At 42.9% G+C, this 23,878-nt stretch overlaps 1 protein-coding gene across 1 annotated transcript; it reads left to right on the top strand.

Moving 5' to 3' along the window:
• Nucleotides 1–4,569: 4,569 nt before the first annotated feature.
• On the top strand, nt 4,570–21,341 carry LOC124117884 (kielin/chordin-like protein). The gene is made up of 4 exons (XM_048391855.1): nt 4,570–4,671; nt 8,015–8,164; nt 18,259–18,414; nt 20,860–21,341. The coding sequence occupies exons 1-4, from the start codon at nt 4,626–4,628 to the stop codon at nt 21,033–21,035; spliced, it is 528 nt and encodes a 175-aa protein (XP_048247812.1). The 5' UTR covers nt 4,570–4,625; the 3' UTR covers nt 21,036–21,341.
• Nucleotides 21,342–23,878: the final 2,537 nt, after the last annotated feature.

Genomic DNA, 23,878 nt, shown 5'->3' with positions numbered 1-23,878 from the left:
CTTGGACACGCCAGAATCCTATGATCATATATACCCTTGCTCGGGGGTTTCACCAAATTGGTCATCGTCTAAAACGTCCCTCCCCTTCCATCGTACCTTTTTTGTCGGCTCATTTTTAAGTGTGTGCTGAGCTCACTTGCTTGTGATTGTAAATTACCCTATATGCGCGCACTTTGGCTCCTCTGTGCGCGTAGACCGCCTCCGTGGTCTAGTGGTAGAGCGTCCGCCCGGAGAGCGGAAGGTCCGGGGTTCGATCCCCGACCGCGTCATACCAAAAGACGTTAAAAGATAGTGCTGGTTGTTACCCTGTCTGGCGCTCGGCATTAAGGGGCTAAAACAAGGACTGGTCGGTTCGGAGTCAGTATACTGTGTCTGAGTGGGGTATTCATGTTAAACTGCGGCATGGTATCTCAGTGAGCTAGCACTATAAATCGGCATCAGTCCGGACTAGTACAAGCAGCCACACAAACACACACACGTACATGCACGTCGCTATATAAGTGCAATAATCTTGGACGCGACGTTAAACCCCATTTCACCTCACCTCACCTCACCTCTGTGCACGTGCGTCACGTGCTGTTCCCGCGTGATCTTAAATTTCATTGTGATTGGATGTTGCGTGCGGATGCAACGCCATGGTATTATTAATCCACACCTCAACGAAAGCTTCATTGAAAACATTAGTTCCTCTATAAATGTCGGTAGTATCGATGGATCCTTTTACTAGCTTCAAGCTCAGAACTTTTGACAAGTTAATCATGTTGCATTCTCCTAAATTATTCGGATGTATAGAACCAAGCTGTTCTAACCCTTTAAAATTCAAAGTAAGAATTCTTGTAGCGCTTGTGCGAATTAGAAGCCTCGTTTTGATGTGAAATGCGAGATGTACTGGCGTCATACAAGGACAGAAATAGGTACCATTTGCGTCAATTTCTATATTTATATTAACTTCCAATTTCATGAAATTATGTTCTTCAGATATATCGTGCTGGAAAAACGATGGACATTAACATCCGCTGCAAATAATGAAATATGTTCAAAGTAGGCCATACGACTACAATACCAGTGATATATCGAATGCTCTAGGGGGCAAATATTTGGGGGGCAATAGGAACACCCTGACCACACACGTGCTCTCAGCCACTGATTGCAGGATGCATATGACTTGTTGCAAAACAATTCCTTCAGTACACTCGTGGACGAAAGAAACATCCTAATAAATTGATGTAGCGCATTGTGACAAAGGACATTTGAAATTGATTTTCTTTCAACGCATGCGAGTTGTATGGTGGCCGAGAGGGGTTATCCTTTCTCGCCTTCAGTTGTGGCCGCGAGAAAGCGATAAAGCGATAACACGAGACGAGAAAGCGATAACACGAGACGAGAAAGCGATAACGGGAGGCGAGAAAGCGTCCCTCGTCTTGTGTTATCGTTTTTTCTCGGTAAAGCAATATCCCCTTATGGGAAATATCGCATTCTCGCTCTGTCCATTTCTTGCTTTCTTGCTTTCTCGCTTTTTCTCATGACTGATTAACCATAGTTATATGAAAGAATCGGGTGTTCTAGAAACTTCTTTTGAAAAGAGCATATTTAGATTATTGCCATGCCCCGCCACACGCGTGACAGTCCCGTGAACTTCAAAATAGGGCCATACGTCAATAAATTACTTTTAAGAAAGGACATTCCCTCAACAGGTATAATTTTGAGAGCGTCATTAACCCGTAACCCCAGACAATAGAAATTGGATGCGTTGTAAAAAGTGTTTTAGAACAGCTAATTTCTTATAATTCCTTTCAATTAAACTGTCATCGGAAATTAAATCTTATGCTAATGTGCGTGTAAACTAACTCAATACATATACACTACCCAAAACACCCACGATAATAACATTATGTTTTGCAAAACGGAAAATGAAATATGACTGGAAAATCCCGTTCGCTCGTCACGCCGAAGACCCGGGTTCGATTTCTGGTGTCCCCCGCCGTGATATTGCTGGAATATTGCTAAAAGCGGCGTAAAACCATACTCACTCACTCACTACAATTTAAACCCTCGAGTCGAGCATGATGAACCTGTGTTTGACAACATGAGCATCGATCTACGTCATCTGTGCGGTAACACACTATAAACGAGGACACAAACTGCTCAAACTGGCTTGTCGACTACCTCGCTCCTGACCTGTAGTGTAAGCGCCGCAATACACCGTGCTGCGTCGCCCACTGTAGGCTCGAACTTAAGCCTGAACCCTAATAACATAAGTACTTGATAATTAACGAAGGCATTTGACGTCTTCAAACCCCTTCGATCACTTTCATGGTGCTCACGACCGCCTCCGTGGTCTAGTGGTAGAGCGTCCGCCCGGAGAGCGGAAGGTCCGGTGTTCGATCCCCAGTCGCGTCATACCAAAAGATGGTACGTGTTGTTACCTAGTTTGGCACTTTTACGGGGCTTTTACAAGGACTGGTCGGCTAGAAGTCAGTATACAGTGTTTGAGTGGGGTTTTCATGTTAAACTGCGGCATGGTATCTCAGTGGGCTAGCACTATAAATCGGCATCAGTCCGGACTAGTACAAGCAGCCACGCACACGTGCATGCACGTCGCTATATAAGTGCAATGATATTGGACGCGTCGTTAAACCCCATTTCACCTCATCTCACGTCATGGTGCAAACGGGGGCACGGGTGGCCCAGTCGTCTAAAGCGCCGCAAGGGTTCGAATCCCGGCTCGCCCCGATTATGTTTCTAGGTTTTTCAGCACCGTGCTCGTGGGTTTCACCGAAGCGGTAAACGTCTAAGACTTGCATCACTTTGAGCTTTCCTCCCACATTAAGCTGACACGCCGTGATATAACTGGAATACTGTTAAAAGCGCCGTTAAACCCAAAACTCTCACTCACAGACATGGTGCAAACAGCCATTGAACTCATATTTGGAAAAGGCTATAGGGGAAGCAACTCTGTACAGCGACTTGACGCATACCCCAGCGATGAATGAGGATCATTAATTTTACTATATGGTGAACTAACCCTTGAGGCTATGGAAGTAGATACATGGGGGAATAGCGTCTTACGCCTTTACACAATAACAGATAATATCAGTACTAATATAGATAATATTCATCTTGTGTCACAGACATGATCATTCTTACATTTTATCTCGTGGAAGCGTGGAAGTGTAAGAAAGAAAAAGAGGTTCGTCCGTCATTTGAACATGTGTGATCATTTCCATGCCAATATGTTCCGCAACTTTCTATTTTGACTTTTCCAGGGGGCCAAATAGGCCCCAATCCTATAAGACCACGACCGGCTACAACTTCCGACATTTGACTCCAGCACCTAATTTCCCTGGGATTGCCGGCAGCCTCTCCACCTACTGCGTCGTACTGGTCAAACTAAACCCAACTATCTCTTACAGCAATATGCGACTCAAAATGTTTGATGAATGAATTTGACAGGGACGTGTATATTACAATGTAATGACGTCATACAGGTACTTCCATTACAACGTAATGACGTCATATGCCGTCAGCAAGTATCTCACCCTGTAATTTTTCTGACAATAACAGTCTTCTGTCCGATCTATTGGAAGCACAAATACCATAATTTGGCAGTAACTTGTCTGCTCAGGAAAACAAACCTATCTCGTTACTTAGTCAAATACCATAATAGAACTAGTGTTTATTGTGTTTAAGAAACATATTTCCTGTATATATGCTTGATAAGAAAGGTTGAACACATATAGGCTGTTCGACACACGTCGCCGCGATGGTTGCAATGACAAGCCAGTACAGAAACTCTGACGTAGAGGGTAGCAATATAAGGGAGGTAACTCCAACAGTCAACCTGTCCTTACATGACACAACGTTCAAACCGAATGACGCGTTCGAAACGAGCGTAAAAGTGCAAACAGTTTTGTTATTTGTTTGTTTGTTGTTTACCGCCGCACTCAGCAATAGTTCAGCTATATGACTGCGGGCTGTAAATAATCTAGTCTGGACCAGACAATCCAGAAATTGACATCATGACCATCGATCTTCACAATTGGGATACGATGAAATGGATCAACGAAGATAGCCAATCTCATTAAAATCAGATCTTAGTTCTCGCTAGCGTGAGGCTTTGTTTAGCGACAGCGAGAACTTAGATCTGATTTTGATAAGATTGCCAAGACAGCGATCCTGAAACACCGATCTTGTTACTCGCGTCTCACGACAGGAATAGTTGCCTTTTAAGGCAAGCATGGGTTGCTGAAGACCTATTCTAACTCGGATCTTCACGGGTTGCAAATAGTCTTGTAAATATGTTTAAGACATGAATTGCTTGATTGGTAAATTGGATGTGTTTGCCATCCTGAATAAAGGTTTTCCTTCATATAAACTATTCTTACCCGTTGCCTGAACACTGCGTTGTAAAACTGTCAAACCCATCGTCTCTCCCCTTTCTAATTATACTCCGAAACGTTACGTTAAATTATAAACTTATTCCCGTAAATTATTCCTACAAAGCGTGTCATATCGTTAACGCCTGGAATTTATGGCATATCACGTGGCTGTGTTCTCACGGTTCGTGTTTTAAACAGATAAGGCTCTGACAGTCTGCTCATAACGATAATCTATCATCAACAACAATGACCGATTTGGCGATCTCCGCGCTGGCAGTGAGTTGTTGTATCGGTATGTATGCAAACATTGTACACTGTCAATAGGCTCACTCAAATCGCCCTTTAAGCCAATAATACAAATCTCTGGTAATTTATTCTGTTTATTCTGATTTCCTGGCATGGACTCAGTTCTTCCTGTGGGAAACATATGTCTGGATATAGGGTTTTGACACAGCCACAGCTCTCTCCACGAGAATAATGTGCGCATTTATTATACAGGGTCTGTCTCATAACTCGTTCTGTAAAAAGATTGTCTTCATCAAACTTGCAATGTCTGTCCAAATAAGATGTAATTCCAATTGCATTAAGTTTGTTTAAGTTCGCTTTACGGTGACACTGTAGTAGTAGTAGTAGTAGTAGTAGTAGTAGTAGTAGCTGTAGTAGTAGTAGTAGTAGTAATAGCTGTAGTAGTAGTAGTAGTAGTGGTAGTCGTAGTAGCTGTAGTAGTAGTAGTAGTAGTAGAAGTAGTAGTAGTAGTAGTAGTAGTAGTAATAGTAGTAGCAGTAGTAGTAGTAGTTACCCGTGAAAATCCGGGGTAGAATAGGTCTTCCGCAACCCACGTGCTTGCCGTAACAGGCGACTATGTTTGTGGATCGGGTGGTCAGGCTCGCTGACTTGGTTGATGCATGTCATCGTATCTCAAATGCGTGGATCGATGCTCATGATGTCAATCGCTGGTCTAGACTGGATTATTTACAGACTTCTGTCATGTAGCTGAAATATTGTTGAGTGCAGCGTTAAACAGCCAACCAATAAACAAAGTAGTAGTAGTAGTAGTAGTAGTAGTAGTAGTAGTAGTAGTAGTAGTAGGAGTTTGTTTATTAAAGTGTCACACCTACTTGTGCACGTAAAATATGTTTAGAAAAAAACATACATATAATATACCGTGCGTTCAGCTATTTATTGGCTTATGAGATACTAACACTTTGTACACATATAGGATGCATTAAAATATTAATTTATAACAGCTTTAACGTCAAATATGTTATAACATTGTTTGCCGTTTTTTAACCCCCTTTAAAAAGTATAAAAGTTAAAAGATTTAGAAGTTTAAAATCATTCATAAGAAAAATAAATTGACCAGTAAGACCAGTTACCAACGTCATCTTTAGCAACCATAACGAGAATAGCGTCTGTGACATCGGCTCAATAAGATCTACAGCCATCAACACATACCTCCCTGAGAATTTGTTTTTCTTTAACCCACATTTATTATATTTTTTGCTGATTATTGCTGATTAGTTTGTTCATGATAAATGTTCCATTGTCTTCCTTGTTTAAAAAGTGCCCCATACAGACGTGACGTCATATCAACCCATTATCGCAAACAATGGAAAACGATGTCATCCATTGTACATGACGTCACAATAGAGATTTCAACACGTGTCTGTCAAATACATTTTATCTTACAAAATGCTGTTTCGAAACGTACATAACGAGCGAAGAATTGTATATATATCCAGACTCGATATTTACAGACCGCCGTCATACAGCTGGAATTTTGCTGACTTCGTCAATCAAACAGACAAACAAATACTGTGCATAAATTGTAATATTAGCAGAAGCAACGTGCTGGCATAACGGTAACGTAACATCTTGTTTGAAGGGCCACGTGACACATGCTGATTTACAATGCATTGTTATAACACTCAAATAACAAGGCTGTAACTCTTATAGCCAGATGGTAATATCTGCTCATATTCCCTACTGGCTGGGGGTGGCTGGGTAGCCAAGTGGTTAAAGCGTTCGCTCCTCGTACCGAAGACCTGGGTTCGATTCCCCACATGGGTGCAATATGTGATGCCCATTTCTGGTGTCCCCCGCTGTGGTATTGCTGGAACATTGCTAAAAGAGCGAACGCTTTAACCACCAGGCTACCCGACCACCCCGTGGTACAGCGCGGGGAAGTATTGCTGACTAAGGCGGAAAACAATATTCACTCACTTACTTCCCATATGTGTTCAACTCGTCGTGTTGTTTTACGCCGCAGTCAGTACTAGTCCAGCTCTGTCGCATTGGTTTGTTTATAAACTGCCTGCCAAAAGAAAGCTTTACCTTTAAATTGGATTTGACCCAAAAGTTATCAAAACGATATAGCCTGAAAACAGTCACCGAAACACTGCAAACTTCCAAAACACAACTTTGATACGCATGTCACATACATCACCATCGAAAAACCATTTCTTGTTTGTTTCATTTTTAGCCGCCATAAGACTATCTTTTTCCCTGCAGTTTAGTCGAATCTGGGTTCATAGTCAGGCTCTAGAGTTTCAAAACGATATCAGCGCTACGACTATCGTTAATGTTAATGTGGGCGCACGGGTGGCCAGTCGCCTGAGGTGACACAGTTCGCTGTGCACATTTGCGTCCCTTGGGAAAGCCAGAAACTTATGAATGTGGGTTCGAATCCCGGTTCGCCCCGATTATGTTTCTAGGTTTGTCAGCACCATACCCGTGCTCGTGGGTTTCACCGAAGTGGTAAACGTATGAGACCTGCAACACTTCGGGCTTTCCTCGCACATTAAGCTGAGACCCCTTGTTTAACTGAAATATTGTTCAAAGCGGCGTTAAACACAACTCACTCACTAATGTTAATGTAGGGAGTTACGGGAATCGGATCCCTATGGCCGTTTAGAAAAGCTAATGCCTTAACCTACTCCTCTCCGGGTAAGATGAAAAACAGTCAGCGAAAAGGGGAGCCACCTGGTACCCATTTCGTTGGCCCTTGGAAGCATGGGATACAAGGTTGTAATGACCTATAACTAGAGTGAGTGAGGAGTTGGGTTTAACGCCGCTTTTGACAGTATTCCAGTTATATCGAGGCGTGTCAGCTTAATGTGGGAGGAAAGCTCAAAGTGACGCAGGTCTTAGACGTTTACCACTTCGGTGAAACCCACGAGCACGGGTATGGTGCTGACAAACCTAGAAACACAATCGGGGCGAACCGGGATTCGAACACACAATCATAGGTTTCTGGCGTGCCCAAGGGAAGCAACTCTGCACAGCGAATCGCGGCGCCTTAGACGACTGGACCACCCGTGTCCCCTTCCTCGATTAAACGCCGGGTAGTTTTTATACACAGAATTTATCCTTATTATCATCTTAGCGATTAAACACCGTCGATAAAGATTGTCTGAAAGAAATATACTTCCGGCGTTCAGTCGAGGAAATACGGTATATCACACTTATCTTGACTTGTATTTATAATGGAGCAGTTTAGAATTTTGATATAGGATAAAATAGATTTGTCCAATCATTATGCATGGGAAATGAAAGACATATTTGGTTTATTCGACATCAAACATTGAGCTGTCCCCTAACACTGCAATAACCAATATTTTCCGTTCTCCCCGTAGTGTTGTCGCACGCAGCAGTAAAGACGTGCACACACAACGGCGCGACGTACGACCTCGGCGACTCCTGGGTGGCTGACGACAGCTGCAACGGATGCGACTGCACCGACTTCGGCACGGAATGTGGCTCTCATCTCAACTGTGACAACAACAGTAAGGGCCAGCCAGTTGATATACTACTCCTTGTTGAGATATATATATATATATCCCATGATATACAATAAGTGAGTATGATTTTACGCCGCTTTTAGCAATATTCCAGCAATTTCACGGCGTGGGACACCAGAAATGGGCTTCACACATTGTACCCATGTCGGGAATCGAACCCGGGTCTTCAGTGTGACGAGCGAACGCTTTAACCACTAGGCCATCCGACCACCCCTGATATACAATAAGGATTCTCATCCTTATATGCCAAGTGTATGGGTAAATATATGGACATATCTGATTATCCCTATCAAAAGGTGAGTGGTATATTTTAGGGAGCTGGGGGTTTGTTAGTTTCAGTCAGCGCTTCCAAACATACAAATCTTTTCACTGATAGGAAGAGCCCACACCACAGTATTTTTCAGACAATCCAGCGCAGTGGACGATTTTGTGTGTTTAAATGCGGACAAAAAAAAAGATTTTTTTCAGCATTTTGTGTGTCGTTAAAATTAATCTTTCGCACACCACTTTTCTGTTTTACGGAAGCCTTTTAGGGCCATTTGCTTTTCTATTTTATTCTTGAAATTTCAAAACACTTGGTTGAAATTTCAAGAGGCTAGTTTCTAAGATTCACAACAACCTGTTCACAGCCTGCCTCCACCAGTGTAATGAACTAACAAACCATGCACACAATTCCGAGGTAGCTGATTATCTTGAAATTTCAACTCAATATCTTCACATTTCAACACAGCATCTTGAAATTGCAACATTAATGGTCTCGCGAAGTTATAAAGAAATAATGAAATAGCAACTGATCTAAAAAGGTTTCCGTAATGTTTGGCGACTCAAGTTATTAAATTCATGAATCGGCGCAAAACCCCAATTCATACAAGCGCCCGAATTAAAGTAAATATCACCATGATTTGTTTACATATTATTTCAGAAATAATGACCCATCAAATCTTAAAACAATTCTTTGCAAAAATCAAATTTCGTCGCGTGATGATAGGCGTAATGGTTGAAGGCTGATTCCATCGTTCCTGATCTTCCAGGATGAACGTAAGCAGTATTATTCCATCTCCAAACGTACAGCACTTGTGAGCGGGAATTAAGACAGATTCTATCACTTCTGGAGGAGCGGTCGGGTAGCCTAGTGGTTAAAGCGTTCGCTCGTCACGCTGAAGACCCGGGTTCGATTCCCGACATGGGTACAATGTGTGAAGTCCATTTCTGGTGTCCCCTGCCGTGATATTGCTGGAATATTGCTAAAAGCGGCGTAAAACCATACTCACTCACTCACTGTCAGTTCTGGTCATCCTTTTCACGCATTGTTTTCGTAACATGGAAGTCATTGTTTTCTGTTTGTTAAAATAACATGAAATGCTACAAATAAAAAAAAGTAAGAAAAAAGAAATGTGCTTCACACATTGTACCCATGTGGGAATCGAACCCGGGTCTTCGTCGTGATGAGCAAACTCTTTATTTCATCTCCAAAGGTACACAGGGGCGGTCGGGTAGCCTAGTGGTTAAAGCGTTCGCTCGTCACGCCGTGATATTGCTGGAATATTGCTAAAAGCGGCGTAAAACCATACTCACTCACTCACTCACTCCAAAGGTACAGCACTCTATCAGTTTTGGCCATCATGTTATACACTCTTTTTGTAACATGGGAGCCATTTTTTACTGTTTGTATAAATCATATGAAATGCAACAACTGAACATTATGAAAATAAAAAATACAATTAATATAGGACCAACACGAGCACATTTATCAACCACCTAAAATATTACTTGCTCATTTTGTTAGGCGTGTTTTGATCAACCATAGCCCTGATGTTTTCAATCTGTTCGTTTCTCTAAAGAATAGCTGCCAAATCACTCCCCCACAGAAGATCCGGATTAGAATTAGTGTTCAGCCACCCAAGTCGTAAGCTTGTGGTAGAGCGTCCGCCCGGAGAGCGGGAGGTCCGGGGTTCGATCCCCGACCGCGTCATACCAAAAGACGTTAAAAGATGGCACTTGTTGTTACCCTGTCTGGCGCTCGGCATTAAGGGGCTAAAACAAGGACTGGTCGGCTCGGAGTCAGTATACTGTGTCTGAGTGGGGTATTCATGTAAAACTGCGGCATGGTATCTCAGTGAGCTAGCACTATAACTCGGCATCAGTCCGGACTAGTACAAGCAGCCACACAAACACACACACGTACATGCACGTCGCTATATAAGTGCAATAATCTTGGACGCGACGTTAAACCCCATTTCACCTCACCTCACCTCACCAAGTCGTAAGAGGCGACTAACGGGATCGGATGGTCAAGCTTGCTGACTTATTTAATGCACGTCATCGTATCCCAGTTGCATAGATCAATTCTTGTGATGTCAATCACTGGATTGTCTGGTCAATACTCGAATATTTACAGACCGCCGTAATATAACTGGAATATTGCTGTGTGCGGAGTTAAACAACAAACAAACCAAATCACACGTATGGCACGTTGAATGTTTGTTTTTTTGTTTGTTGTTTAACGCCGCACTCACCATATTTTGGCTATATGACGACGATCTGCAAATAAGACAAGACAATCCAATGATTGGCATCATGAGCATTGATCCACGCAATTTGGATCGATGAAATGTATCAACCAAGTCAGCGATCCTGACCACCCGATCCCGTTAGTCGCCTCTTGCGACAAGCATAGTCGCCTCTTATGGCAAGCATGGAGACCTATTCTACCCCGGATCTTCAAGGGTCGGCACGTTAAATGTGGGTGAGGGTGAGGTCAGGTGAAATGGGGTTTAACGTCGCGTCCAAGATTATTGCACTTATATAGCGTCGTGCATGCACGTGTGTGTGTGTGTGTGTGTGGCTGCTTGTACTAGTCCGGACTGATGCCGATTTATAGTGCTAGCTCACTGAGATACCATGCCGCAGTTTAACATGAATACCCCACTCAGACACAGTATACTGACCCCGAGCCGACCAGTCCTTGTTTTAGCCCCTTAATGCAGAGCACCAGACAGGGTAACAACAAATACCATCTTTTAACGTCTTTTGGCTTGACGCGCCCGGGGATCGAACCCCGGACCTTCCGCTCTCCGGGCAGCCGCTCTACCACTAGACCACGGTGGGGGTGTAAAACGTACTGACTACAACACAACCCTATCAGGAATGGTGACCATAACAATACCCTTTTTATCATCGTAGATCTTCCAGACGCATCACTTATTCTGGTTGTAGTTCTAAACATGTTAAAAATAACCGAAATAGTTAAATGACCCTTCTAAGCTAAAATTACTTTCAGATTTCACAGTCATTAATTTGAGCAGATAATACCACACATCCGTGTGATATACGGATGGTTTTAATGTCAATGTTGAATCTGAAGACAGATTTAGTAGGCGACCGCAGCTAATCATAGAACACGTGGCCTCTGTGTCAGAAATATATAAGACAAGCACGTGAGTGGGTGAATGATGCTGTACACCACAGTCCACTGTGACATGGTCACGCGTGTTCCAATCGAGTCTGGGTCAGACAAACGTGTGGTTAACATCATGAGTACTGATTTGCGCTGTTGGGCTACACTGGTGCAGTCATAAAGCCTGGTCACTGATTCAAGTGAGGATCAGGGCCCACACAAAACTAATATTTAGTCCCTGTGTATATTTTCACTGGATTGTCTGGTCCAGACGCGATTTTTACATATCGCCGTCACAAAGCTGGATATTGCTAAGTGCGGCGTTAAACAACAAACAAACATTCTAGACTTAAGTTGGATATCGGAGGAAAACCCGAAGTGAGGCAGGTCTCAGACGTTTACCATTCGTGACCAACTCGTGTTATTCCGGGACAAGCCGATTAGCAGGTTACGGAAAGGGGCGAGTGGTGACGAATGAGACGTTTACCACTTCGGTGAAACCCGTGAGCACGAGTATGGTCCGAGGCGAACCGGGTTACGAACCCACAATCATAGGATTCTGGTGTGCCCAAGGGACGTAGCTCTGCACAGCAGTAGCCTTAGAACTGTTGCTTACAACAAACGACCTTGATACCCCCCTGAAGAATCGGGTTAGAATTTGTCTTCAGCTCCCCATGCTTGTCTTGGAGTAAATGAAAGGGGAAAGAGCTTCACAAGTGATGTTGAGCTACACATTCAGTTAGTTAATGCACGCTCAAATACAAAGGGGGCTTGGTTTAATATCTCAGTAATGAACCAACACGTGTTTCACTGTCTGCGCCTCATATTTTTACCTGATCAAATGTGTTCACCGAACGAATGTGAAATATCTACTTACATCAGAATATATGTGCCATTGACATATTAAATGTCGTTCACCTTAAAAAAATCAATCTGGATATTGCCTAAATATTAATATGCATGTTCGTATCGTAATCAAAATTACGATTAAAAAAAAACACAACAAGATTGAGGTGATGGTTGGTTGATTATTTTTAGCGTAATTAGGATGTAAGTATTGGTTGACCTTGAACTTGAAACTTGAGTGGCAAGCGCATTCTGAAAATAGCACGCGACCTGTGTATCAGAAAGGGGCGTATGAAATGTTCTGGCGTTGAGTATTCAAGTTCAAAGAATAAAAAACGATGTTTCTTTTTAAAACTGACTGACAATGAGAAAAAACAACCATTTTTCACCCCAGACGGCGAGAATTATGCATTCAATAATGTGTCGTGTGTAACATTAATATCTCGGAGAATACACTGAATGTGTCATATCGTGTCTCCACAATGAATTAAATATAAGAAATATATTTTTAGATATATGTGGGCTGAAATGTGCCAATTACTCAGATGCGGTTCACGTATATATCGGTCTTCCTCTTTTGACCGTGACAAAGTAGGGTTGTGACGTGTTTGTCTCATGTTACAGTAAGGTTGTGACGTGTTTGCCTCATGTTACAGTAGGGTTGTGACGTGTTTGTCCCATGTTACAGTAGGGTTGTGACGTGTTTGTCCCATGTTACAGTAGGGTTGTGACGTGTTTGTCCCATGTTACAGTAGGGTTGTGACGTGTTTGTCCCATGTTACAGTAGGGTTGTGACGTGTTTGTCCCATGTTACAGTAGGGTTGTGACGTGTTTGTCCCATGTTACAGTAGGGTTGTGACATGTTTGTCTTATGTTACAGTAGGGTTGTGACGTGTTTGTCCAATGTTACAGTAGGGTTGTGACGTGTTTGTCCCATGTTACAGTAGGGTTGTGACGTGTTTGTCTCATGTTACAGTAGGGTTGTGACGTGTTTGTCCCATGTTACAGTAGGGTTGTGACGTGTTTGTCCCATGTTACAGTGGGGTTGTGACGTGTTTGTCTCATGTTACAGTAGGGTTGTGACGTGTTTGTCCCATGTTACAGTAGGGTTGTTGCGTGTTTGTCCCATGTTACAGTAGGGTTGTGACGTGTTTGTCCCATGTTACAGTAGGGTTGTGACGTGTTTGTCCCATGTTACAGTAGGGTTGTGACGTGTTTGTCCCATGTTACAGTAGGGTTGTGACGTGTTTGTCCCATGTTACAGTAGGGTTGTGACGTGTTTGTCCCATGTTACAGTAGGGTTGTGACGTGTTTGTCTCATGTTACAGTAGGGTTGTGACGTGTTTGTCCCATGTTACAGTAGGGTTGTGACGTGTTTGTCCCATGTTACAGTAGGGTTGTGACATGTTTGTCCCATGTTACAGTAGGGTTGTGACGTGTTTGTCCCATGTTACAGTAGGGTTGTGACGTGTTTGTCTCATGTTACAGTAGGGTTGTGACGTGTTTGTCTCATGTTACAGTAGGGTTGTGACTTGTTTGTCCCATGTTACAGTAAGGTTGTGACGTGTTTGTCCCATGTTACAGTAGGGTTGTGACGTGTTTGTCCAATGTTACAGTAGGGTTGTGACGTGTTTGTCTCATGTTACAGTAGGGTTGTGACGTGTTTGTCCCATGTTACAGTAGGGTTGTCACGTGTTTGTCCCATGTTACAGTGGGGTTGTGACGTGTTTGTCTCATGTTACAGTAGGGTTGTGACGTGTTTCTCCCATGTTACAGTAGGGTTGTGACATGTTTGTCTTATGTTACAGTAAGGTTGTCAAGTGTTTGTCTCATGTTACAGTAGGGTTGTGACGTGTTTGTCTAATGTTACAGTAGGGTTGTCACGTGTTTGTCTCATGTTACAGTAGGGTAGTGACTTGTTTGTCTAATGTTACAGTAGGGTTGTCACGTGTTTGTCTCATGTTACAGTAGGGTTGTGACATGTTTGTCTGATGTTACAGTAAGGTTGTCACGTGTTTGTCTCATGTTACAGTAGGGTTGTGACTTGTTTGTCTCATGTTACAGTAGGGTTGTCACGTGTTTGTCTCATGTTACAGTAGGGTTGTGACGTGTTTGTCTCATGTTACAGTAGGGTTGTCACGTGTTTGTCACATGTTACAGTAGGGTTGTGACGTGTTTGTCTCATGTTACAGTAGGGTTGTGACGTGTTTGTCTCATGTTACAGTAGGGTTGTGACGTGTTTGTCCCATGTTACAGTAGGGTTGTCACGTGATTGTCCCATGTTACAGTAGGGTTGTGACGTGTTTGTCTCATGTTACAGTAGGGTTGTCACGTGATTGTCCCATGTTACAGTAGGGTTGTCAAGTGTTTGTCCCATGTTACAGTAGGGTTGTCAAGTGTTTGTCTCATGTTACAGTGGGGTTGTGACGTGTTTGTCCAATGTTAAAGTAGGGTTGTGACTTGTTTGTCCCATGTTACAGTAGGGTTGTGACGTGTTTGTCCAATGTTACAGTAGGGTTGTGACGTGTTTGTCCCATGTTACAGTAGGGTTGTGACGTGTTTGTCTCATGTTACAGTAGGGTTGTGACGTGTTTGTCTCATGTTACAGTAGGGTTGTGACGTGTTTCTCCCATGTTACAGTAGGGTTGTGACGTGTTTCTCCCATGTTACAGTAGGGTTGTTGCGTATTTGTCTCATGTTACAGTAGGGTTGTTGCGTATTTGTCCCATTTTACAGTAGCGTTGTCAAGTATTTATCTCATGTTACAGTCGGGTTGTCAAGTATTTGTCTCATGATACAGTAGGGTTATGTTGTGTTTGTCTCATGATACAGTAGGTTTATGACGTGTTTGCTTCATGTTACAGTTGGGTTTGTGACGTGTTTGTCTCGTGTTACAGTTGGGATGTAACGTGTGTATCAAATATTACAGCTGTGTTGTAATGTGTGTATTACCCGTGACAGTGGTGATTCGACATGTCTGCCATATGATACAGTTTGTAAATTAATTGTCTCATGACCCTGACGGTTGTATGTATAAGCGTTGGTATATTCTAATTAATAATGATATGAATAGCATAACAACATAGCCTCGTTAGTCCATGGAGATGTTGTTTGGATAGGTTCAGTGAAAACAGTGGCCTACTTAGTCCTTATTTGTCGCCCTCCCAAGGAATGACCATAAACCATAATGTGGCGTTCGAGAGGGAACATTTACTGCCAAGTCACTTGTTGGTCGTGATCGATTACTGACTGGTAGCCCGAATTGTCAGGCCTCTCAAAATAGTGGTAGTAGTTTATATCACGTGCAGTCTCAGCGTGACTCTATTGCAGCATTAGTGTAACGTGTGTCCCTTATGCATATTCCACTGATACTCTGTGGTGTAACGTGTATATCACCCTGATGCTGTTGGGTGTAACGTGTATATCACCCTGATGCTGTTGGGTGTAACGTGAATATCACCATGATACTGTTTGGTGTGACGTGAATATCACCCTGATACTCTGTGGTGTAACGTGAATATCACCCTGATACTGTTGGGTGTGACGTGAATATCACCATGATACTGTTTGGTGTGACGTTAATATCACCCTGATACTCTGTGGTGTAACGTGAATATCACCCTGATACTGTTGAGTGTAACGTGATTATCACCCTGATACTGTTTGGTGTGACGTTAATATCACCCTGATACTCTGTGGTGTAACGTGAATATCACCCTGATACTGTTGGGTGTGACGTGAATATCACCATGATACTGTTTGGTGTGACGTTAATATCACCCTGATACTCTGTGGTGTAACGTGAATATCACCCTGATACTGTTGAGTGTAACGTGATTATCACCCTGATACTGTTTGGTGTGACGTTAATATCACCCTGATACTCTGTGGTGTGACGTGAATATCACCCTGATACTCTGTGGTGTAACGTGAATATCACCCTGATACTGTTTGGTGTAACGTGAATATCACCCTGATACTGTTTGGTGTGACGTGAATATCACCCTGATACTGTTGGGTGTAACGTGAATATCACCCTGATACTGTTGGGTGTGACGTGAATATCACCCTGATACTGTTGGGTGTAACGTGAATATCACCCTGATACTGTTGGGTGTAACGTGAATATCACCCTGATGCTGTTGGGTGTAACGTGTATATCACCCTGATGCTGTTAGGTGTAACGTGTATATCACCCTGATGCTGTTGAGTGTAACGTGTATATCCCCCTGATGCTGTTGGGTGTAACATGTATATCACCCTGATGCTGTTGGGTGTAACCTGTATTTCACCCTGATGCTGTTGGGTGTAACATGTATATCACCCTGATACTGTTGGCTATAATGTGTGTATCACCCTGATGCTGTTGGTTGTAACCTGTATTTCACCCTGATGCTGTTGGGTGTAACATGTATTTCACCCCGATGCTGTTGGGTGTAACATGTATATCGCCCTGATACTGTTGGGGGTAACGTGTATTTCACCCTGATGCTGTTGGGTGTTACCTGAATATCACCCTGATGCTGTTGGGTGTAACATGTATATCACCCTGATGCTGTTGACACACAGAAGAGATGACAAGACAGTCGTTGTGATCTCCCGTCCAGCCTGGCGCTGTAACACTATCAACGATGTCCATTGCGCTGTGCTGTTTCCTGTGCATGAAAAGACATATTATTTGTCAAACAAGTCGTCCCTAGCATGCGTAGCCTAACATACATCAGTACAATATATGAAGCCCGTTTCTGCCCACTCTCTCACTCACTAAACCGCTCAGACTTAAGTTCTCCGCGAGTCTTCTGTGTCCACATTATGTCGCTGTATATGAGGCCTACTTTGATGGTCTATAGTTACTGCATACTAGCTAGGGCGGCGTTGATAGGCTTAAGTACTGGGACTTGAGTGAGGAATTTCAAGTATGTTGAATTGTATTATTTACAACCATGAGTCATACGGATCTGGGCTATTTGTGAAAGCGTAACGGATCGCAGACTGCCGAGTGAACCTTGACGAGACCCTAGACTCAAAACAGTCTAGTGCAGTATAATTCTTATATAAAGGGGGTTGAAGCAGCATTATGTACTCTCACTCAACGAATGAAAACAAGCAACTGAACGCCATTTCTATCTAGTTCGCCCAATTTATTAAAAGTAGAACCATTATCAACGTTTAGTCTGTTATATTCCCTCATTTCACAAGTTTTGTAATTTCTCACTTTACACAGTTCAAGACATATCGCCTGTATCATACAATGTGACCAACCATGAGATTAGGGACCGCATGGGTGAAAAATCACATTTTGACTTTTTATTATATTTTAAAACTACAGTATCTTAGGAACACAAAACTACATTCACAAGCTTCAATTCATATTTATTACAGATACACAAGGCATAAAACATTTGGTCCCATTTTCCGACTTATAACTGTTTATGATACATAATGTCTGACAAATTGAAAGTAGACATGTATGCTGAAAGTTTTTTTAAATAATGTTTTTATTACATTGGAACTAACGAGAGATAAATAAAATATTTTGAATTGTCCGCACACGTGGCGATCTTCACTGAAGTAAGTTGACGTCAAACGTCTTTATGACGTCACAGCACAATTGTTTTCTCTCGCCAATAAGATCCCTTTTCCCCTGGTGGGTCAGAAATATTTGTAAATGTCTGCACAATGCACACAGGCGGAGTAGCTTCTGCTAGGCCTGACACAGGGGTTATAATTCCCCCATTTCTCAAACATAGCTTACCATTATTTTGTGGATTATGAGAATTCTGAATTTTCCATCTAAAACATTTAGTTTTAAATGGACTTTTTGAATGTCATTCAGATCTCCTTGGGAAACCTGGGGATCCTCTGTGCCGATATGGATATCAGTTTCATCGTGTTGGGGAGGCCTGGCAGGCACAGGACCACTGCAACAACTGCAACTGCACCGTCAGCGGCATGATGTGCACGTACAAGCCCTGCAAGAACACCGGCTTCGGTAGGTCGAGCGTTACTGTGTGCTGTGACTGAGTCAACGAGGGACGAGAGAGTGACAGCTAATTGTATTAATATTTCAGTATAATAATAATATACTACTACTACTGCTACTACTACTACTACTACTACTACTACTACTACTACTACTACTACCACTACTACTACTAATAATTATAATCATAATAACTGGAATATTGCTGAGTGCAGCGTTAAACAAAAATAAACAAACAACAACAACAACAACAATAATAATAATAATAATAATAATAATAATAATAATAATAATAATAATAATAATAAATCATAATAATAATAATAATAATAAATCATAATGGTGATGACATTCCCATTTCATTCTATCGGGTACCCATTCACTGCTGGGTGAACAGGGGCACACTACGAACAGACATTTGCCTACAGAGACCCCACATATGCTACATGAGTTTCAGTGTGGGGCAGGACGGCAGCAAGAGTCAGACTACCTCAGGTGGTCACCCATCCATCTACTCTCCGCGACCAACGTCGCTGTTAAGCTTCACTTGATTTGCTACCTGTGCGCTGTGCACAGAACAACTTGTCATTTAATTCATTAACTGTAACAACAAGTGAGGGAGTGACATTGGTCCAGCGTGTCCACACACCGTCGCGACACACCTGTGATGTTGCTGACTTGGGAGTTTTCAGATTTGCCGGTGTCATTCATTATTTGTTCTCCGGACATTTCATTTGAGACCGACGGCGTTATGTTTATGTCATAATTGGAACTTATTTGATCCGCACCATCCCTATCTTTTGTCTAAGCACTGTTTAAACCTTCAACAATGAATGAGTATAGTGTTATGCTGCAGTATTCCAGCGATATCACGTCAGGAGGCACCAAACGGACTAATTGACAAATTATGCCAATGTGGGAAAAGAACCCGGGTCTTCGGCAAACGAGCAAACACTATAACCTCTATGCTACCACACTGTTCTTAACCAGAACAAAGAAATGCGATGGTAATCATTGAGACACACAAATGTATATGTGATATATTCATGCCATCATATTGTTCAAATTGCTCTTTTGGTAAAGGAAGTGGAATAACTCTCTTCAAGCAGCATTGGGTCATTAACGGGTTTCCCCGTCAAATCCTTCACTCATCTTCAACGTGCAAGGTGTCGTTTACCATGAGATTAATCAGTGTCAGATTTAGGAGATCAAGTTTCCTTCCTTTCTTCTAAGTATTTCCAGAACATCCTTAACTGAACAGGACACAGAATAAATTAAAACTGACAAATCAGCATACGTTTCGCAATTTAAGGATGTTCGTTGGTCGCTTACTGAAATAGGAGCTAGGCGACATAAATGTAACTTTCCAATTGAAAAGAGGAGGTCAGGGTGCATTTTGTTGAGCTAGGCGCAAGTGTTAAGTGCTGTGCGAAATTCATAGAATAGTAAAGAATCCTGGAAGGGTCATTATCGCGTTGTCGCGCATTGTTTACACATTTTAGATTGGGCGACAATGAGACAATATTTTGACCTTGAGAAATGTCGCGGCGTGTCAGCTTAATGTGGGAGGAAAGCCCTAAGTGATGCCACTTGGTAAGGGGCAAGTTTACCACTTCGGTGAAACCCACGAGCTCGGGTATGGTGCTGAAAAACCTAGAAACATAATCGGGGCGAACCGGGATTCGAACCCACAATCATAGGTTTCTGGCGTGCCCAAGGGACGCAACTCTGCACAGCGAATCGCGGCGCCTTAGACGACTGGGCCACCTGTGCCCCCCATACTATGGAGACATAGGGAAATAACTAATCGCCACTAAAGGTTTCTCAGCAATACAGTGCCGATATATTCTAGTTTGTGATAAGTGGATTAGTGATTCCCCACGTGCGTCGGGCTGTTCCCACTGTGTGCCGACTGACCGCAGAAACCAACGAACATGAAATGGAACGTCGTGACGTCATGGTCCACGACATTCACATCGTCGACGTCATGTCTGTTCCTTATGCTGTGTGAATTCTGAAATGATACAACACGGAGAATATGTTCTCCTGAATCGGCCCGCAGTACGGGAGATTTACTGTGGATGTACATACCTCACTCACTCACTCACTCACTCACTCACTCACTCACTCAACCGAACACCTTATCTTTATAGTTTGCCCAATTTATTAAAAACTCGAATCATTGTCAACTCTTGAAACGAGTCCTCAGCGATCAAGTCAATCAAAGGATTATTGGATTGAATCCTGTTATGCATAAGGGGCGCAACTCGTGAAACTAGGAAATTATAATGTGTAATTCATAGGATTTTAAGCTATATAATCCGTAGCTATACATAAGACGTGATTAGCTTCGAGACTTTGATAGATAGGCCAGTGGACGCTCTTGACTCGGGATGATGATATACCAGTCTTACACTTGTATTTTTTTAAACACGTGTTTTTTCAACCTCACAGATAAGCCTAAAGAAAATGGCGGTGAATTTATGGACTGTCCCTACAAGAACGTCTACTACCACTACGGTGCGCACTTCCTCGCCGACAACGGCTGCAACACCTGCATCTGCGTCATGCCTGGAAACTACGCCACCTTCCCAGGGTGCACCACGACAAAGTGCACGCTCATTGGCTGAATACTGCACCCAAGTCGATAGCTTTGCCGCCTCACCATCCTTCTGAAACACCACGTAGTAGGTTTCGCTTGATCACAACCATGTCAATTTTTTCCACAACTGATTTTTTAAGGAATTAATTTTTTCTTATCTTACATTGGTCAGTTCATTGAGAATAATAATGAGGTTTCGGAGTTTCGGTGTTATTTTTGACAAATCATTATTTTGTTGTGAAAAATATAAATCCATTACATTCGTGATGTACAAAATGAGAGCTTCATTGCTATGACTGTATACATCGAACAATAAAGACTGTGTGATGTTCAACCCTCGTGAAGACTATTGACTGCTGAAGGAGAAATATGCCAAATATGAAGCAATTAATTTGTAATTACGTCCTACCGTTAGCTGAGGATCACTGACACAGGGTTCAAACCCTGTACTCGGCCGAGTATGATGTTTGGTCTGTTAACACAATAACTGTGGGTTTCACCTTTGAAGATAACGTCTTACACGTGCATGTGCGATTGCATGTCTCACACGTGCATGGAAGATCACAGGTCTCACAGGTGCATCGGCGATTCCATGTCTCACACGTGCATGGAAGATCACAGGTCTCACAGGTGCATGGGCGGTTGTATGTCTCACACGTGCATGGAAGATCACATGTCTCACACGTGCAAGGGCGATTCCATGTCTCACACGTGCATGGAGGATCGCATGTCTCACATGTGCGTGGAATATCCCCCGTCTCACACGTGCATGGGAGATCATATGTTTCACACGTGCATGGAGGATCACATGTCTCACACATGCATGGAGGATCACATGTCTCACAGGTGCATGGGCGATTCCATGTCTCACACGTGGGTGGAATATCACCCGTCTCACACGTGCATGGAAGATCACAGGTCTCACAGGTGCATGGGCGGTTGTATGTCTCACACGTGCATGGAAGATCACATGTCTCACACGTGCAAGGGCGATTCCATGTCTCACACGTGCATGGAGGATCGCATGTCTCACATGTGCGTGGAATATCCCCCGTCTCACACGTGCATGGGAGATCATATGTTTCACACGTGCATGGAGGATCACATGTCTCACACATGCATGGAGGATCACATGTCTCACAGGTGCATGGGCGATTCCATGTCTCACACGTGGGTGGAATATCACCCGTCTCACACGTGGATGGGAGATCACATGTCTCACACGTGCAGGGGGGATCACATGTTTCACACGTGCATGGAAGATCACATGTCTCACATGTGCATGGACGATCACATGTCTCACACGTGCATGGAAGATCACATGTCTCACACGTGCATGGAAGATCACATGTCTCACACGTGCATGGAAGATCACCCGTCTCACACGTGCATGGAAGATCACATGTCTCACACGTGCATGGAAGATCACCCGTCTCACACGCGCATGGTGGATCACATGTCTCACACGTGCATGGAGGATCACATGTCTCTCACGTGCATAGAGGAACTCACACTTTCAACACAAAAGAGACTGCTTTCCATTCTATATACTACTGATATTTTGTCAGTATGGTTTGCAAAGCATTCCACACAACATAAATACATTACAAAACTACTTATAATCGATCTTCGCCAGTGAAATGTCATCTTCCCGCGTCATTCGCATAATAACAGGAAATGTATACTTTCTAACACACGGATATGTGAGTTGTTTAGCCTACAATGTCACCAAAGGACGAGGCAGCGAAACGTGTTCAGTATCAATCATAAAATACCCGAGTACGCTAAAAAAGTCCATCTGCCTATAATTTCAGAGCATATGTTTTGACAAAACTAGCCAATTAATGACAGGTTGCGTGGAAAACAATTGTTTGAGCGAATCCTTAGAAAACCTTATTAAACTATATTTTATTTTCAAAACTTCCTGTGAAGCGAAATACATTGTTTTGGGGGTAAGCACTTTCTCCCCCGACGAATAACGGTATCCATGAGTTCATAAACGAAGCATGAAGCTTAAACATGTGTTAATGTCAGTGAATGTACTGTTAATATCTGATGAAAATTAACAATTGAAGTATAAATGAAGGAGTCGATATCTGCAGTAGATTGTGAATGTATATTTGGTGTCGATCACAGTACATGTAGTAACAACCGATATTAAATATGTTCTACCCGTGTTTGAGAATTTCATCCCCTAATCTGCTATACAGAAAATTGACACTATCAATAAATGTATGACGATCATTCAGATAAACTGTCGAGGCATGAGTCTCTCTTGTTTTGAGATTCTTTCCGCGACTGGATTCAACTTTTGTTAGTGGAAACAGCCTCCGTGGTCTAGTGGTAGAGCGTCCGCCCGGAGAGCGGAAGGTCCGGGGTGCGATCCCCGGCCGCGTCATACAAAAAGACGTTAAAAGATTGTACTTGTTGTTACCCTGTCTGGCGCTCGGCATTAAGGGGCCAAAACAAGGACTGGTCGGCTCGGAGTCAGTATACTGTGTCTGAGTGGGGTATTCATGTTAAACTGCGGCATGGTATCTCATTGAGCTAGCACTATAAATCGGCATCAGTCCGGAGTAGTACAAGCAGCCACACACACACATACACGTGCATGCACGTCGCTATATAAGTGCAATAATCTTGGACGCGACGTTCAACCCAATTTCACCTCACCTTTGTTAGTGGAGGGGGGATTACACTTGTTTATCCAGAATCTGTTGTGCCATATGAATTTACCTAGGCTTAATTAAATACATCGCTTGCACATGGATTTCACACAACACCTAGACATGCTAATAAGAAAGGTAGATTACAAACGTGGCGGAAGTTAGCGATAGTTTTGTCACCGTTCATGTTTAAATATTGATTTGA

The sequence above is a fragment of the Haliotis rufescens genome, unplaced genomic scaffold, assembly GCF_023055435.1.
Source record: "Haliotis rufescens isolate VD_foot unplaced genomic scaffold, xgHalRufe1.0.p SCAF_10, whole genome shotgun sequence".
Lineage (NCBI taxonomy): Eukaryota > Metazoa > Mollusca > Gastropoda > Lepetellida > Haliotidae > Haliotis > Haliotis rufescens.
The sequence above is the reverse complement of the archived record's forward strand: the minus strand, read 5'-3'. Positions and strand labels throughout refer to the sequence as shown.